Raw genomic sequence first — 19,057 nt, 5'->3', positions numbered from 1 at the left:
TTAAAACATTGCAAAACGTTCAAAGCATCAAGGACGATGAGTATTTTTTTCCAAGACACAATTAATAGGAAAGTATTTGCAAGGAAGCATAGATCAACTTTTAAAAAGTGAAATATTTTCTGACTACGCACATGAGAAGTAAAGACATAAATGCATAGCTTATGATTTTGACATTGAAACCTTTTTCTGATATGTTACCATGCCTTCCACATTCGGCTCACTCACTCACTCGTCTATAGACAGAGAGCGAAGTGTAGACAACCGAGTCTTCCTCATTATCTCCCAGTGGAGGCCATCCTAATCCATATCGTCTGTTCCTTGAGACCTCTCGTCTCATTTCCTCTCAGGATCGAAGCTGACACCAGTCGCTCATGAACAGCCGAGAGAAACGGCACAGAGTCTCTGACTAACTGGCCAGCAGCAGGAAAGTGCGTGACTCATTTTGGAAGAACAACAGCGGCATAAAAATTAGATTATCATTAGACTGAGCGTCAGTCAAAGATCATTAAATTACTGTAAATAGGGTTCCGACGTGCGGAGTGAATGCTTGTGAAATATTAAGTGTGCTGGGTCATGATGTCGTCGAGCAAACACGGATATTATTCGCAGAAAGAAGATTTCCAGACTTCTCTGCTGAACAGGCGGAGAAGAAGGAAAACGACGACTAAACCATCTCCTGTGCAACATGCCTGTCCAGATTTAAAACTGGCTTTAAAATTACTCTGACTTTCATTTTGTGATCATTCATTGGACCCTCATCTAACGGAAAGGGAATATTCAGTCAGGCAAACTGGGTCTCCATCTTCTTTCCTTCATCAACCATTTCTTTATACGACTCACCCTGTAAAGGGTTTCGTCTGAAATGTTTCTCCAAAGTAAAAATAAAGCAAACACTATGACAATGAAGACTTCAAAATACAAAAATACCCACACCCGTCAAACCTTTTTGATGCCTTTTGTCACATTACAAGAAGAAACTTTCAGGCTTCAAACCAAAACAATGAATGGGATGCCTTTTTTTTGCCACATAAATCTAAAAACTATGGGTTTTATTTCGTTTTTTGTCACTTTTGAGGTTCCTTTTCTAGTCACTCTTTTGCTTGGAGTTCAGTCTTTATTTTTGAGTTGATCTTTTGTGCACCATTTCGTTTCCCCGGCTCCTGTGAACTCAGTTGGTGTCATTTCCCAGCCTAATCTCCTCTGTTTCACCAGTCTTCCTCCAAAGCTGCAGCCTGTTGAGAATCAACTACCTGTTTCTTGTTCACTAATCGCTGCCCCGTTGAGATTGGAGAGGAGGTTCAAAACCGACGTTTCAGTCGGCGGATGTGCAAAAACCACATACTCCGAAAACCGTGATTGCAGTGAAACGTCGGCAAAATACATTGCACAGAAATTCAAAGATAAACTTCATGTGAAACCAATTTTCCTGACTATCATGATCTACATCGCATTGTTTTATATTTTAAAATACATACATTTGAGGCAGTAATATTAAACTATGAATACTCTAGTACGGCATTGCATTCTAGTGTTGCATGCTGGGAAATTACTGTCTTTGTGAAAGACACTACCTTTAATATTTGTGATATAAAGACATGCGTTTGCTTGCTGAGATGTTGAATGAGAAGAACCAAAAGGAAGTTACACACTGCTGTTTAAGCTATGAGGAGTTTAAGTGTTGCCTGCTGATCTGCAGCGCTATAAAATATAGTGTACAATATTCAAGACCATTGTTCCCGACAAGTGCTACATCAGGTGGAGTTTCCATAGCAACAAGCATTGACTTTAAATTGAAGTGAACATAGAGAGAAGTGGCAGTATATGCATCCAAATACAAACGCACAGCAAACTCCAAAGTGCTAAGTGCTCACAGATGTACACATGAAAGCAAATTGAGAAATGATCTGCGGGGCGTCGGACCTAAAACGAGCTACACGGCGGTCTATTACAGCGAGGTCAGATGAGATTCGACCGGCAGCAGGAGAAACAAAGCAAACGGGGCTGGAGAGAACATCCCTGACAGAAAACAAGACGTTCCTCTTAAATGTTTCGGGATCAGTGGGCTGAGACCTGTGCTTCTTAGGACTGCATGCCGTGTACGTATGGCTGCAGCGGCTAACGTGACTGCTTTTAAAATGCGGCGGTCCTAAAAGGCAGGTGTACAACTGCCGGTTTGTGTGTATGGGTGTGTTTAACCATGACATGTCTTTGTTTAAAGCAGCGCAGTGTTTGTTTTCATGGTGCGAGGCCGGCTGTGTCTCCAGCATTTGGTTTCGCTCTGTTTCACACCTGGTTGACTGTCTGACTATGAGAGCTGTGGGACTGAATGCAAAAAAAAATGTTTGCGTCTGCCTTTGCAGCCTGCTGTAAATATATCTAAAAGACCCATGGCAGTCAGAATATTGATATTGATGCGATAATCAACTCCAGTGTTTAACTAAGAACCTGCAGGGAGAAAGACAACCCTCGACTCCTCCAATCAATGGACGGAGTCGCCGTCTTTTTATTTAATAACACTGGGTAAGGGATCCTAATGGGGATACTATGGTTTCAGAAGAATAAGCAAACAGGCAGCTTAATAAAAGTCTTATACAGACACAATCCTGCTGGGGATACAAGTGGCAGCTTTATTAAGATATTTTTTCAGGGATAATACCAACGCTGTTTAATAATGGATTTCTCAAATCCAAATTTGTATTCTCATGAAGAAAATATTGATACTATTTTAACAGATCTGCTTGTATCTCCTTTTTTTTTAACCTTTCATTTTCCAAATGAACCTTCTTATTTTTAAGCATGGCGTCCTTTGACTTTTACCGTACCTCGGCTGGCTCTCCTGCGCCAGGTTTTCTCCTCTCTGGTAAGCGTGATCCGCTATCTGAGTGGTGGATCTCTTGACGATCTGTTTCAGCTCGGGCTCCAGTCGCTCCATTATGGCTTTAGTGGTATCGGGAAGTTTCTTCAGTTTTGCAAGGGCCTGCAGAAGATGACCAAGACTTCGGTTAAAGCAAAATTGAATCAGAACTAAGTACTATCAAAGTATATTGAAATTACACATGGTTTTCAAAATGTTTCACAAAAACAGAAAAAATTAGGATGTAAACTTGTATTCTGTTCCTTTTATTCATATGCCCCTAAGCAACTTCCCATTACAAGGTACCTACTCAAAAAATACAAAATGTGTTAGAGCTAGGAAATTGCAAATATGACTAGCTTTATCCTTGAAATTGTCTTCTACCCACTGTAAATAAAGGTCACTGCTGTCAAAAAATCCAGAGAAAAACAATCTACACACCGGTTGACTTTCTATCTGGGGGACATTTAATGGCATTTGCTTCCACTGCACTTCATTCAGGAGTATCAAAGTAAAGCACTCTAAGTGCTAACTATATTACCACTAAATTAGATCCAAATTTGAGGTTGCACTATTATTAAATGAAGAGCTATAAATATGTTTGCACTTGTATTTTGCAATTTTTACTGCAGACTTGGGACATATCTTAATTGAATCTTAATAGAAGTCCAATCCTGATTTTATGTTTTTTTGGGTTTTTTTAAATGTCCATATACCTTGATGAGTATTCCCATAAACTCAGCGCTGTTTTCCTCTGGATCCACTTCAGAAAGGTCCGCTTGACTCGGATCACGAATGTCCTGCTGCAGCTCACGCACTAAAATTAAAAAAATGGGTACAATTACAATTACCTTTGATGCATTTTCACCAGTATATTCTTCTTGTTTTGTAACAGACCAAACACAAACATATTATTTTCAGTCTTTAAATCCTCCAGTTCCATCTTTTAAGCACACACACACACACACCTGAACCTGTCCCCCAAACACCACCCCCACACTCTCAGCAGCTGAGTTAGCCACATTAGCAGCTAAATTGAGAATGGCAGTATCGAGTGATGCTCTAATTTCCATTAGATGGGGCCTCCCAATTCCCCATCAAAGCATGTTAGGAGAGTTAATGTTTATAGCAAGTTAATGGACTTTGGGTGTATTTCCTCTTTTCACCCATTCCAACTGCAGCTTGTGTAATAATTATGACAATTACTATCTACAAATGAGGTGCTCTAATGCTATTAGACAAAATGGAAAGCCAGGCCTCTGATGGAAGCCAGTTGCTATGTCGTGACCGCGGTTGTTAACATGGCGGTATATAGGCACTTACCACCTGGTGGCGGCTAATTGTCAAGAGTTCAGCTGGTGTAATATGAGGGGAAAAAATTGTGGTTGAGCTTTTACTTTTTAGTCCACGGTGTGAGAGAAGAGAGCAGATATTTATCAAGCATTAGAAGCAATTCATATATTTGTGTGTTTACTCATTTGAGGGCATGACATGGGAGTGCATACAAATGAGAGGAGAGGACAGCATGGGAGGTGGAGTAAAAGATGGAAAAGCAAGAAGCTTTAAGAAAAACACAGAAAGAGAAAACCGCACAACTTTACACACACACACATATATATATATATATATATATATATATATATATAAATGCATGGGAATGCTTAATCCTGCACAGAAACCTGCTCGGTATCCACTGAGCTAAAACCGATGAGTCGTTAACTTCGAATGCCAAGAGTGGGTGGTGGGGGGGGAAAAAAAAGTACCAGCCTTAATATAAAAAAAACCCCTCAGAAACACCCAGGGAATGCCAAGTTATTGCTGGATTAACTTTTTTCATTATCTTCTTGTTTGTGTTCCTCCTTGCTCTGCCTGGAAGAAATGTAGTGCTGACTCTACGCCCCTACCACTGAGAGAGACCTCATACATTTCTGAACACAGTTAGGGTTCTGTATTCTCAGCTTCTACCAGTTTGAGCTTAATAGATGGCGCTCCCCTGCTGTGAACGCAGAGACACTGGGTGACTAATGGTACACGTGGGGTGGGGGGTGGGGGGGGAGATGCAGACGGGTGATGATTATATTGTTAGAAAGGAGATGTATATTATGATGATAGCTGAAGATGTTATGACATGTGCTGCAAGGGGAATGTGGGTGTTTGCCTGTGTGCAAACTTTGTGCGCCTATTTCCTGACATCCAAGAAGGGTTTTGTCCTATTCGCTTTTCACAACCTTGTTAATGACATGCAAATGAATCTAAGCTAGGGAGATGTTAGTATCCTTTTGTTAAGTGGAACAAAAAAAAAAAACCCAAAGAAAATCCATCTCCAAGCTCTAGACTGGTTTTCGAATTATGTTAATTTATGTCTTCATAGTTTTTCCCTGATGTGAATGGACTAAACATAGACATGGTTGATTTGTAGCTGCACCTCAAATACTCTGTTGATATTTTTATCCTTCTGTAAATATATATACCACTGCTGGATCCAGGTGTGCTGAACTGTGAAGAGTCCAGAAGCTTGCGTGGAGTTGACAAGCCGCTCACTTCCAAAACAGGCATCGGAGATATGTCTTTAGTCAAGGACCTGAGAGGAGACAAAAACAGAAAAGTGAATAATCTTTTATTAAATATATTGCTCTTCATTACACATTTTAATCTTGGAATGCAACTACATAAAAGACGCTGTAGACTAAGGCTGTTGGAGATCATACTGACGTTTTACCAACTCAGTTTTCTCAAACTATTCTCTATTTATGTATTTTTGCAATGATTTCTGCCAGTAACTTTTGTCTGTTTTTCATTGCATAAAATGTACTCCTGACTCAGCCTGTTTAGCAATATCTCTGTCCAATGGAGTCATTCACTCCATTAACACTGCCAATAACTTTTGGTATTATTTGTTTGTCTTTCCTGTAAAAACTAAACCAGGTCAAGTCCTGGTGCCGTTTTCTTTCCTTTACCGTGTCGCTGATCCGTTCTCTTGACTCCCCCCCCTCCCCCCAACCAGATACAGCAGATGACCGTTCATATCAGGCTCGCTTCTGCTGGCATTTTCTTCCTGCTAAACATGAAGGCTTCCTTTTCAATCACAACATGCCTTCTGTGAATGAGGAATTGCTGCAATGTGAACAGCTAGATGTGATAACACTGACCTCTTTAGACTGATAACCTTGTACTAACTGGCAATATAATACCAACTGTATCGTCTGTTTTAGGATTGACTTTAATTCCATTTGAATACTGACTGGATCTGTTGTCCTTTACATCGTCTTTACATGACATTTGTTGTAAAATTGCTTTTTCATGAAAAAAAAAAAAAAAAAAAAACTCAACGGAACCTGAACTTGTGTAAATAAAAACAATCTCCAGTTCGAAGAAAACACCTTGCATCTCTGTTTGGTAAGGATGGTGCTGCTTTCCAATGAGCCATTTATCAACCCCGAGGAGGGAAGCAAATCCAGGACCGTTAAGTTAGGCGGCATAAACACCGTGTGCCTGTTAAGTGAGTGGGCTGCATGGAGGCTGGTGTGTTGTTAGAGGCAACCCAATACAGAAGGGCCAGAACCTGTCACTAGCTGACCCTTATTAATAAATCATTGTGCCTCACCAACCCACAGCCACTGTAATTACAGCACCCCCACGGATACACACATGTAAAAGTGCAAACAGCACTTTAAATGAATGCTTTCCATGGAAAACGAAAGCAACAAATGTGTGTTCAAAGCCTGTGGGGGCACATTATTGCTAATAGGTTAGACGGCAGCATAACGAAAGTTAGAAACTGGCCGTCAGGTTACAGTTAACCTCATAGTGGCTGTCATTTAGACGATCACTGTCAGAGACACGAGGAGGACGACTTCTCTTGCCGTCAGTATCAAGCAAAACGTAGACGAGGACATGTGAAATAGCATATGCATGGTATGTTTCTTAAATAAACAAAGATCAACACCAACTCTGCCAGAAGTTACATGTTTTACAATTATATTTAAGTAGAAAAAAAAAAACTGGTGTTTGCTCCCAGCAGCAAACAAACCTTATGCTTGTCATCTGACTCCTTTGTTGCTTCTGCAACACAGTACCAACATGTATAAAAGGCTTAACTGTTTATGACAGTAATGTTTTTTGGTTCAGTCAGAAAATAATTGGAAACTTTTAGTCAGTTGCCATGACAAGGAAATTGCTTACAATGAATACACACTGAATGGCAAACCTCCCCCCCCCCCCGACCCCTCGTATTAATTCTAATGTATTTTTTATATTACTCTGGAAAGCTTCACCGTCGAATAAGTTCAGTGTTTTTAATGCCAATATATTCTACTATGATAGAGAGGTAATATGATAGAATGAAAATCCTCCATAATGTTAAACTGCAAATCATTTCAAATTAAGAAATGATTTGTTAAGAGCGACTGAAATCCCCTTTTACCCCGGAAGGCGAGAGGCGTTTTTGTCCTTGTTCTTGTGTCCGAGGCGACTGGTGGACTTGATGTAGAGGTGACGGTGCAGCTCGTCGATGAGCACCAAGTGGATGTTGAGCTTCTTGTTTTTGAGCTCCAGCCGAAGATCTCCGAGCCCCTCAACCTGAAACAAGGGGCCTTCCAGGGACTTCACGGCCGTCACCTGCAAGCAAGTCAAGAGGGTGTTGTTCTTTGCTGTCCGCCATAAACTCTTTGCAACGAATAGAATTACCTCGCGTTAAACTTGGCACTGAGTCTGTTCGTTTTCTTATTAAAAACATCAAAATCGATTTCTCTTTCACGCCACAAAAATGCAATCATGACATTTCTCAATTTTCATGGCAATGAATCTTTTTGCAACTGTGTGTTAATGAGGAGCTCTGCGTATCAAGAAAAAAAAACAAACAAAAAAAAAACGGATGATACAGCAACAAAAAGTATATCTGCAAGGTCAGGACAGGCCAGGAGGGAACTATTAGCAGACAGAGATGTAGGGAAGGGGGGTGGGAGAATATGGTGGGCAGGGGGCATAGGTCAAGTTTGTGCTGATGCAAATGAGACTCAGACTAGCAAGTGGAGATGTGTTAATGTGCTTCATCATCAGCCTCCTTTAGCAAAATATAATAACTCCCTACGCCAGAAAGACTTTACATGTGATCTCTGTGTGCATGTACGGTACACACTTCTCAGATGTGTCTCTGTCTAATTATATGTGTGTGATTGTGTGCCAGTAAATGCGTGTGTGTGTGTGTGTGGAAGACTGGTTAACATCATTAGGGAAGAGGCCTGTCAGCATAATGAGAAATCTGAACCCTCTTGTGAATTTGCAAAGGAGAAGAGAAGGTTTATCAGTGGCTTCTCCACTCCAAGCAGGGTTTCACCTGAGCACACCTGGATTTAGCGATACAACAGGAACAGGGGCACGAAGAGGGAAGGTCGGTTTTTATAAACCAAACCCCTGGGACGTAATGCTGCCACTGCAGAGTACAAAGAGTGCTCAGTTTGAATTTTAATTGAAGAGATAAGCCTGGTTTTAAAAAAAAAAAAAATTGAAAAAAATAAAAATGCCTCCACACAATGTTGGTGAGACTGAGCCAAAGAGAAGGCTGGGATGTTTGTACCTGGCCATTAAACGTCTGCTACGGTACAAAAAGAAGAGTAAGTGCATGTAAAATTAACAATAACTTGAAGAAGTAGGACCGAATTTCTGCAACAAGAAATTATGTAAGATTACTGGTGCCAAAGAAGCGTGAAAATTTGGGCAAAAAAAAAAAAAGTCAGTTGATCAATTTTGAAGCCAATAAGTTTTTGTTTTTTTTAACTTATCAAAACATTGATCATCTTTACAATCACCCTTTTAGAAACTACCTCTGACTCAGTGTTTTTGTTCAAAGCTGCACCTCTTTTCTGATCATTGACAGAGAAATTCCTGTTGTTATTGTCATCTACTCTTTGTTTGTATTTCCTGTTGAAATTAACCCTGGCTCAGTGAGTTTCTGATTAGCTATTTCTCCAAGATAGATTCAAAGTGTTTAGTAATGTTGCATGGTGCTATAATTTAGCTTAGTCTGGATTGTGTTCATGACTTTTAACCCATAAATGGGCTTGACTGAATTGAACTGATTTAATCTGGACCAAATATACCAAATAAAAATGCCAACAGAGGGGGGAAAAGCACTGCCACTAAGAAGATATTCAAATATAAAAACGAACAAAGTTTTGTTTAAAGGGCTTAAGAGCACTCTCTCGATGGCAGTAAAATGGCTGCCTGCTTCTAAAGTAAAGCACATTTAAAGTTCGCATGACAAAGGTAATGCATCCAACTGACTTTGAACTTTTTACAACCTCCTAAAACGCACTGTACTGACTGAGCGCAGGTTGAATGGCGTTCCATTTCCTTCCACCAACACAAAAGAGGATTTTTCACGGTCTTGTGGTTGCGCCACCGTTTCTCTTCCCTCCTCCTCCTCCTCCTCCTCCTCCTCCTCCTCCTCCTCCTCCTCAGATAACCCCCATTCTAGCAAACTAATTATTAGCATGTTCCGGAGGAGAAAGATGTGTGGGAGTGACATTGGACGGGAGAGAGGAAAGAGGAAGGCGACAGACAGATCACAGAGCCCGGTCGTTTAGTTGTCAATGCCAACCTTCACCCACCCTGCTGAGGATACTGCGAAACACATCAAATGTAGTACGCGCGCGCCCACGGTGGCCTCACAGCACTTAACGTGACGCGGGTTGCACCCGCTGGACCATTCAAGGCTAGAAACGGTTTCTTTAAAGCGGTGAAAGGAGCAAGGGAATCAATCTTTGTAAACACTTGTGTTTACGTGCACGTTGGAGGATTCTGAAAGGCAACCCCCCATCAGCACTACCCCACGTGTCAACAGGCAAAACTAAAGCGCATTGAAAACGAGAAAAAGTTCCACTTTCTCCACACTTTACTCACCAACATGTCGGTGGCGTGAAGGTAGTGCTTGCTCGCCATATAGGTCTCGAGGCGCTGAGGAACCTGTTTGATGCTTTCAATTTCATCCAGCAGCTGGAGAACGTGCTTGTGTTCAATGCCTTCTATCCACAGCTTCCTCAGTTCATCTCTCTTACAGTGGAGAAGCATTTTGCAAGACAGCAGGTTCTCCTTCACCTGCACAACAGAAGAAAAATAAAAGCATTAGGTCAGAATGTTCTACTGTATGTCAAGTTTTAAAGCTATTTTCAGGGGATTTAGTGCTTTCATGCAAACGTTAAGTGACTTGGAAAAGAATTACAGCATCCACAGCCACATTTGGTTTTAATTTAAACAGGGAAGGTCCTCGTTCTGAATGACAGAAATTGTAATTTGAATTTCAGGCTCATTTCAGCTGTAAGATTAAAATAACTACAGAAGAAAGATAGATTCGTCTCATAAGATCAAAGTTTAGAATGCACATCTGAGCTCAATTAAAACCAAGTTCTGCTTGGAAACAGCACTTCAGCATAAGAATGGCTCACAGGCAACAGAATGAAATGAAAATAAACGGTTCTGAATTTTCATCACAGATTCTTTAGTTGTTGCCTTGGAGTTCGTGAAATGCCTGAATTAACAGGAAGTTAGTAAAGGATTTGTTTTATCTCCTCTGATTGACTCGGGCTTGTTTTTGGACATCTGGAGCTGTTCACAGCTGGTGGTAGCAGGCGTTTGGACTGAATCATGTCAAAGCAGAACAGCCCAACAACTTCACACCTGAATGCTCATATCTCATCTGAACACAAACACATTAGAACTACTGTAGCAAAAGCACAAATAGATGGTGAAATTTGCATCAGCTGTATACTTGTAGTTATTTGGCTTCTCTAAGCCCATGGTGTGCTTCTCAGTGTGCCTTCTCAGAAACAAGGAAATCTGACAATCTAAAGTTACTGTAAACACAAATGCAAGGAAGATTTCAACTCACACAGACTCACACTTCAGCAAAACACCCGACGGTTCACTGACAGCTGCTCTACAGATCTTTATTACACTCATTTACTGGCTAAAAAACAAAATGAAACACTCAGCCGTAGAGTTCAGATTCTTTTAAGATTAAGAAGGGATATTTTACAACAGCAAATCACCTCCAAGCACAGTGAAAGGAAACATCGCATTGAAGAGAAAAGACGCAATGCTGACAGTTAAACTAATGCAGGCAAAACTTTATAAAATCTACATTAACACCTGTGGTTAAGGGTGTCTGGATGTGACCAGATCACCCAGGACAGGCGTTCTTCTTCGTACCTGTTTTATCTTATTGCGGGAGCTGGTGATGCGCTCTGTGATGCTCTGGTAGGTCCGGATGGCAGTGGTGAGTTCAGCGTAATGCTGAACAATCAGTTTATCCAAATCTCTATCGCAGGTTTCAAAGGCCTCTTCCAGACGACCCTTCTCTGTCTCTCTGTCCTGCACATCATCGCTGCTGGACAGAGTCCTGAATAAGATGCAAAGCAAGGCAATATGACATAACTTGATAACTTGCACCTTGACTGAATAATTCATAAGTGAAAAGATGTGAATGTTTTGGCACAGGAAACATGCTCCATGTCACGACTGAGGACATAATACTTACAGTACCTTGCAAAACTATTCAAACCACTAAACTTTTTTCATACTCTCTCATATTACAGCCACAAACGTCAGTTTATTTTACGGACATTCCATGTCATTGACAACACAAAGTAGTGCGTGATCGTGAAGTGTCCCCTTTATTCTGGTAGCAACAAAAAAAAAAATCAAATGCAACCAAATATCTTCCAACGTTACTGAATTAGTAACTTTGGAGGTGAACCTGTATGGGAAAATTAATGCATTAAAACACAAACCTAAACATAAACACATGTTATTCCATTGTTAAAGAATGCCAAAGGCCAAGTAAAACTGAAGTTTTTGGCCAAAATGAAAAAAAAAAAAAATACAACTGGCAGGAAAATAACACTGCACATCACCCTGGTCTGAACAAACCACAATAACGGTGAAGCACAGTGGTGGCGGAATCATGCTGCAGGGGTGTTTTTGGTTGCTGTTGTTTGTGTATTACTTCACGTTCTATTTGGGCAACAACATAAGCATTTATTGAGAGCTGCAGTCAAAATACAGCAATAGTCGCTCAAGCTGAATAATTTTACAAATCAGATCACAAACATATTTTAGTTTCTACATGTACAAACCTGGTAGACTCATCCCAAAAGACTTGTAGCTTTGTGTAGTGCAGAAAATTGTGGTTAAAACCTTTTTATTGATTCAGGAAGGGTTTAAAACAAATGCACGCCGCACTTCTCAGTCTGTGAACACTTTTCAAAACCGTGTATAACACCTGTGCAGTATTGTGTTGGTTTTATCATGTATAAGCTTAATAAAATATATAGAAAAATTTGGTTAATCAGGGTTTTCAACGCGATTTGTTTTGTTTGTATTATTTGTTTTAGATTTCTCCTGTGTTTCCCTTGGGTTGTGATGACAATAATAGGTTAGCTATCTATAAATAATACCCCGTCGCGGCTATTATGTTCCTTTCCTCTTCAAAATAACAAAAATGTAATTGTTGATTAATTTTAAGTGCTTCTGTAAATAAAGTGATGAATAAAAAGCCAGGGTAAACGAGCGTCTGTTTCTATCTGATAGTTTATAACACAGGAAGGATGCAGCTACCTCCCATGTAGCTTCCCAAAGCTAGCTGTCATCTCGTATCTGACTACAAATATAAACAGCGAAAAGCTTTTCTCACGTTCTTACTGCACTGTTAGCCTCGCAGATAAAATGTTAATTAACCTTACCTTATAACAGAGATAAGAAGACCAGAAGGGTCTTTGTTCTTGCTCACAGCACTCCTGTATTTGCCTGTTTCAGCTGCCATTTTTTTCCAGCTGCAGAACTCAAACAGGAAGAAGGGAGCGTGTGGTCACGCAAGGTGTTCTGGGAGTTGTATTTTTAAAGTGGAAACTAGCCATTGTAACTCCTATGGCTGAAGCGGAATCAGTAAAAGGATCCTGTGGAACTGATGGTGTAACCCGCTCACATGTAGTTACCTTTTTATACCCAGCAATATAATTTTTAAGGAAGTTATAAAATTAATTACTTGCTGTAGGCTAAATGTGCATCCAGACCTAGTTGTTCTACGGCTGTTTTTTTTTTTAATAGAGTTTGACTTGGGGGGAGGCGGATGAGCGAAAGTGATCACAAAAATGCAGACAAGTTGTGTTGTTGTTGCTGCGCTGCTGTTTTTTTAAAGTTCATTAACAATTGAATTGTTTTCACTTCTGTTGCTTTTTAAATGTAAGAATTTTTTCCCTCCAATTTTCACCCATGAATACACATACAGTAAGTAGATTTTCTTAGGAAAAATAAAACAACATTTTGATTTTGTTTTATTTTATTTCTGATTCACCCAAAAATATTTGTACATATATGTGCTCTTAAATGTGTTTCTGATCTTTGAACTTAACTTCTGCTATTTTCTCAACGCTGTACATTGTTGTTGAGACTATATAGCACATACTGTGAGAACAGAATACAACCCATTGTTTTTAAGTTGAAAAAAAAAACTGAATGTTTGACAGTGGTGTACAGATAAGTCCGTGGAGATTGTTTTTATTTTAGCATTTCATTTTTGTAATTTTTATTTATTTACTTATTTATTTATTTATTTATTTATTTATTTATTTTTATATTTGTCATAAGATCTGATGCTATTTAAAACATCAGCCCTGAGTGTCCAGGTCTGAAGTCACCTATGGCATCCAGCAGTGATAAATATCACAATTCTTACACCTGCAAGAATGAATGAAATGAAAATGTAAAAAAAATATAGTTCTTTCTTGCTTATTTTCTCAAATTAAACAGGAAAAAAAAACGTACAAAATTTGATGCAATTTACTACCCTTTAGTGCTATCATAGATATATTCTAGTATCTAAAAACAGAGGATAAATCCTTTATTGTTAGATTTTCACTCTGGTCCTCCTGAGACTGACAAGGAAGTGCAAAGGAGAAAGGAGACAGGCAGTGAAGGTCAGTGAGTTAATAGCTACCACCATTTAGAACATATAGAACTGGGTGTTTCAGGCCTCCTGTGTCCTGTATCTCTCACCATATCTGCTGTACCAATGAGAATGGAAGAGAGCATTGATTCTGGAGCAAAGGAGGTCGATCTCCCGCAGCCTGAGCCCTGATTGATGTGCCGGTGGAATGATGAGATAACATTGCGGGTGATCTTTGTTTCTCAACCACCTCCCCAAAAAGCAATTGCTGTGTCATGCAGGACCTATTGTTTGTCTTTTAAAAAAAAGAAAAAGAAAAACACCTCCCATTACCAAGTCCAAGTTAAGTTTCAAAGCTCCTATCACCTCACCTTATACTGACTAATCATATTCCACTGGGCTACTTTCTCCAAGGTCATTTGCTGTAAAACAGCAACTTCTTCCTCTGAAAAAGCCATGTGTTGAAAGATGAACAAGGTCGTAAAAACTTGTTTGAAGGCCTTTGAATTTATGATGCTAAGTTTTTATTCAGTGAAAATTAAGCAGGATGTTTTTTCTCTTCTAATTCATGTTCTCAAATTTTCAGGTTTGTGTGTTGAATATTTGAGATAGCTAAGATGTGCAGAATAATTAAGATAAGCTTATGGTGTCTTCAAGGCAGATTTCAAATAACTTTTTTTTTTTTTTTGCCTGTTGGAGAAACAACACTGAAATCTCATAATTAGATCAATTGCAGGAAAGGAGCATTACAATGATCAAAAACAAGATGGACCATGATACCATTTAAATCAACCTCTAGGTAAAAATTTAAAGCAAATCTTAAACATGTATGGCACGCAGGAAAATAACTGCTTCCTTCTGTTGAACATTACAGCTACAGCTGGCTCCACTGAAGAGATGGAAATGAATAAAATGAAGTAACATTATCGACAAGCATGACGGTAAGATAAATCCTTCTTGCTCTGATAAGCCTGATGTAGAGAGAAAGAGTCTTTTTCACACTCCAACATTCAGTCTCATTGGTGTGTAAAAAAAAAAAAAAAAAAAAAAAAAAAAAGAAGGAAAAACCTGAAGCGTTTCAAAGCAAGCCTCAGGGCACCGCATTAGCAAGAGCGTAGTAGTGCAGTGGGTCTTCTTTGGGGAATGACATCACAGTGTAAAAGCCGTTTGAACTTCCTTTACTACAAAACCAATATCATTCAAAGTTGCTTATATGTCTAAAAAGGAACCCCATGATGAATGGCTCTGCATTATAAACAAATGCCTTTGGTCAGTGTTTATTGTCTACAAGATTTATTAGATCACTGACAGCACAATGCACGTGTGTATTAAATTTTTAAGTGGGTTTCCACTTTTTCATATTGTTTAGCATGATCTACACACACTCGTGGCTCAAAAAGCCTCCACAAAAATGCAAGAATAGGTATAAAAGAGTTTTATTAAACATGCACTGGGATATGTGTATAATATATCAGGTTTATTCGTACGAGCTGTCATGCTCTAACCTCCTAGAGACGCATCAAATCTCCACCTGTAGTTTTCTGCTCTGTGAGACTGCGTGAGAGTCTGTCAGTGTAGTTTTACACAAATATATTAAAAAGCTGAACGAATCAAAAGACTCTCATATAAATCATGAATAATGCTTTTTTCAGTGTGGATGATTGATTCATTTTGATTACTTTTAGTAGTTTTATCACCCGTGTATTACTTTAAAACAAATATGTTACAAGTTTCTAAATTGTTACTGGTGTCTTTAAATAAATACTTAAATGTTCAAAATCCATTTAACTCAATAAAAACTAGTCTTATTTTATGTTTATTTCCTGCTTATAAGTTCTTCGTTACTTTTTTGCTTATTGCTCCAAAATGTTTGCGATTGACAAAAATACAAAAGCAGAATAAATTGAAAAGGGGAAAATAGTCACAGGGGTGTGAAGCAGGTGCATCAAGAAAATAACTAAAATATTGTTTTCAAACGTCAATTATGAGGGACCAGTGACCTGCGTGTTTTCATGTTTCCTTGGTTCAGCTCAAAAAGACAAAAATCAAAGTTCACTTCATCTTCAAATAAGACCAGATTAAGATTTCGGCACCAAAAACCATATACCGCTTTTTATTTTTATTTTTGTAAAATAACAAACCAAAGAAAAAACAGTACTTGACTTCATTTGTAAATTTCATGAGATGTTGATTTAGAAATGTCCTTCCTCCTCTGATGTTACAGTATAAACAATAAATTCTTAGTAGTGGTATAATAATAATTTTTAGTAGTGGTATAATAATAATTTTTAGTAGTGGTATAATAATAATAATAATAAAAATAATAATAATAAATAAAAAAACACTACTGAACTGACCATTTCAAAATGCTGGCGTCAATATGTCAGAGTTTATTATAAACTTGATGAGAATAACTCTTCTGTATATTTTTAGCGCACAACTTCTTGGATGATGTTGAAACACTGCCTAATAACACTTTCAGTTCCTAATGAATGTAGGTAAAATGCCAATTAGCTTTTACAACTTACATTAATGTGCATATATAATTGTTATATAGGAATATTTATTCTTTTACTTGCCATAAAAATGGAATCAAAGCTTTGTTTTAGGGCTCATTTATAACCTTATGAAATAGTATAAACAAAAAGTAACTGGTGGCATGTTTTTTAAGACAAAAAGTGACAGTTAAATATCTGTTACAGTGAATAATAAAGCAAAGCAAAATATTTTTCATTAAAAACATTTTCTATGCAAATCATTCATTTATTTTAAAGATACATATTTAATTTAAAAACAGCAAGGCCACAATTGTATCAACGAAATCCATCAAACAGTTAAATACTGTACACAAATTGAATAAAATACAAAGGGGGTAACATGGTAATAATAAAAAGTAGAAAAAACATAAATATTTTAAACAAGATATTGTACTTGGTAACACATTCTTGTTGTGTGAAGATGGGATACTTAGTCCATAGTCCATAGTCCATTCCATGTTTGCTGGCCAGTCAAGTACAGTAATGTTGTGGTCACTCTACCAACATTTGGTACCTTTTGGTAGGGTGGTCGAATTCCGGACCAGCTTCCAAAGACTCTGGTACATAAATTCTCTACGACTTTGTACCTGAGTTGCTGTCATTTAAAGCTTCCACAAACAGTTCACTGTGGGATATTTAGTAGCAAGGAAAAAAAGAAAAAAGAACAATCATGGTTGCACTTATTACACAGGTGTATTCCATCAAATGGAGGGAATTCATTAGATTTGGTGTTTTAATTTAGTTACAAAATGTTTATTAGAGGTGAGAAACACAATGCTCCTGAAAACCAAGTATACTTTTCCTTCAACTTTACAGTACTATTGTGAGACAAAATTAGGCTTTACGTGAGTATGTATCAGGTATACCTACATTATCTTCTGCAATACACTAATTCTAGCATTGTGTAAAAATATTTCTTACACATTAAAACTTAAAATATAAGTAAACGTGAATGTTTTGACTATTTTTGTAAATGATTGAATGACATCACAGACAGCACCTGCCATCCAGACTACAGTATGTATGTAAACAAAAAACCCCTAATTGAATATCTTCACGTGAAGCCGAAAAAGTCAAGAACAGTCCTGCTGCCTGTCACATTACCACCCTGCCGACTTCAAAGCAACAACCAATGAGCATCCTCGATACACAGACGGGTTACTTACTCGACCAATAATGCTACACGTTGTTATAAAACCCGTCATGCTAAGGAAGTGCGCACTTTTCTGAAGCCGTGTAGTTTGGGCCACATTTGTACTTGACTGTAGGCAACCGGGACAAAAACAGAAGTGTGTGGTTATATTGTGTGTTTTATGTAGCCCAGATTAGCGACTTTTCTGACACCCTGCGGTCTGACAATGGGAGCAAACAACAGTACCCGCCGTGTTTCATTCGAGTCAGACGAGAACGAGAATATAACAGTGGTGAAGGGCATACGGGTAAGTTACAGGGTAGACCTGTTGAAAGAAACAAGTGTTACTTCTTTAATTCAGAGGCAGATATGCCGTCAGAAATTAGGCTGTAAGCATACGGTGTTAATAAATATAAAACAAGCTAAACTAGAGTGAAAGCATTGCACTCACTCTTCCAGTGCTAGAAGTTCTGCTGAAAGTAGGGGGAAAAGAGATTTTATTTTCAAACAGTGTGAACTGTAAAGCACTTGAAGTTGCAAGTGTGTCCAAGAATTGTGGAGTTTAAAAAGAAATCTCAATAAAGAAAGATTGACCCCATTCTCCTTCTTGTTTTGTTATTCCTTTAATTGTCTTATTGTCCAGAGGACAATATGCATAATGTGTTTTATTAGCAGCCTTTGCTATTAGGCTGCCATTACAAATTCACCTGTGCCACTCTCAGTTGATGTTAAATATAGCCTGAGAGGCTTTGGCTGATCACATAACACTTCAGTGAGCTTGACTCTATTATTACTCAGTTGTTAGGGCAACATAGAAAGCTTTTGTTTAGTCCTGTTTGGTGTAACTCCATAACGTTTGTCTACTGTAAGTTGAATGGATTTGCATTTTCCCTGGTTTTGATCACGGGTTTTGAATGAAGGTTGCCATTCACTCAGGCCATGTGTACTGCATGTTTTTGATGTTTGAACCCAGATTTCCTATAAGAAGTGGAAAAGTATGGAATTTGATTTACCATAGGTGTTTTTCAGGCCTGGCAAATTATGAAAATCACTTTGTTCCATGATTCGTTTTAACAGGACACTGGTTTAAGAATAGAGAAAGAAGCTTTTTTTTTTTTTTTTTTTTTTTTACTAGGAATTGAGAATACTTACATCTTCTTAATAAGAATATTCTCCTATATTCCAGAATTTTTATCATTTCATCATGTATAGCATAAGAAGCATTTTCCTCTTCAGAGAATATAAATAATGATCTGTTTGGGGCTAAAATCAGCTAAGAACGCTTGTGATTTTCCTTCTTTCTTGTGGCACTACATTAAGAAGTGATCTGATCTTGTCAAGATAATCGTGGCTGCAACTTCGGAACACTTTTTTTTCTTTAGCCAGAATGCTGTTTCACAAAGAATTGCAAGTGATTTTGCTTTCAGACTAGCAGCAGTAGTTCCTCTCATCAGTTACCATTCACTTTTCTTGAAAGGAGACATGATGTGCCTTTTTAAATGTATGCCTCTCTTAAAAATGTTCAAGAGATGACCCAAAGGGCTGGCAGAGAGAAACAGTGCAGCATTCACTTTGGATTCCTGCAGGCAATTCCT

At 38.4% G+C, this 19,057-nt stretch overlaps 2 protein-coding genes across 4 annotated transcripts in view; one reads left to right on the top strand and one right to left on the bottom strand.

Moving 5' to 3' along the window:
- Positions 1 to 12,730, bottom strand: part of exoc4 (exocyst complex component 4) — a 113,710-nt gene extending 100,980 nt beyond the window's left edge. The window contains exons 1-7 of one of the 2 annotated variants that reach the window (XM_088003353.1): positions 12,592 to 12,730; positions 11,060 to 11,249; positions 9,755 to 9,949; positions 7,278 to 7,471; positions 5,326 to 5,435; positions 3,571 to 3,671; positions 2,823 to 2,977 (exon numbers count right to left, since the gene is read on the bottom strand). In XM_088003353.1, the coding sequence (XP_087859479.1) occupies positions 2,823 to 2,977; positions 3,571 to 3,671; positions 5,326 to 5,435; positions 7,278 to 7,471; positions 9,755 to 9,949; positions 11,060 to 11,249; positions 12,592 to 12,671 (1,025 nt within the window). In that variant the 5' untranslated portion in view covers positions 12,672 to 12,730. The remainder of the gene's footprint in view (positions 1 to 2,822; positions 2,978 to 3,570; positions 3,672 to 5,325; positions 5,436 to 7,277; positions 7,472 to 9,754; positions 9,950 to 11,059; positions 11,250 to 12,591) is intronic. The other variant, XM_014984960.2, reaches the window with a different exon arrangement.
- Positions 12,731 to 17,535: 4,805 nt separating this feature from the next.
- Positions 17,536 to 19,057, top strand: part of chchd3a (coiled-coil-helix-coiled-coil-helix domain containing 3a) — a 62,000-nt gene continuing 60,478 nt past the window's right edge. For both annotated transcript variants that reach the window (XM_014984966.2, XM_088003458.1), the window contains exon 1: positions 17,536 to 17,769. In XM_014984966.2, coding sequence (XP_014840452.1) covers positions 17,689 to 17,769 — 81 coding nt within the window. In that variant the 5' untranslated portion in view covers positions 17,536 to 17,688. The remainder of the gene's footprint in view (positions 17,770 to 19,057) is intronic.

This window comes from Poecilia mexicana, unplaced genomic scaffold (assembly GCF_051168715.1).
Source record: "Poecilia mexicana isolate PSO_F unplaced genomic scaffold, ASM5116871v1 scaffold_23, whole genome shotgun sequence".
NCBI lineage: Eukaryota > Metazoa > Chordata > Actinopteri > Cyprinodontiformes > Poeciliidae > Poecilia > Poecilia mexicana.
Note: the sequence above shows the minus strand (reverse complement) of the source record. Positions and strands in the feature narration are given on the sequence as shown.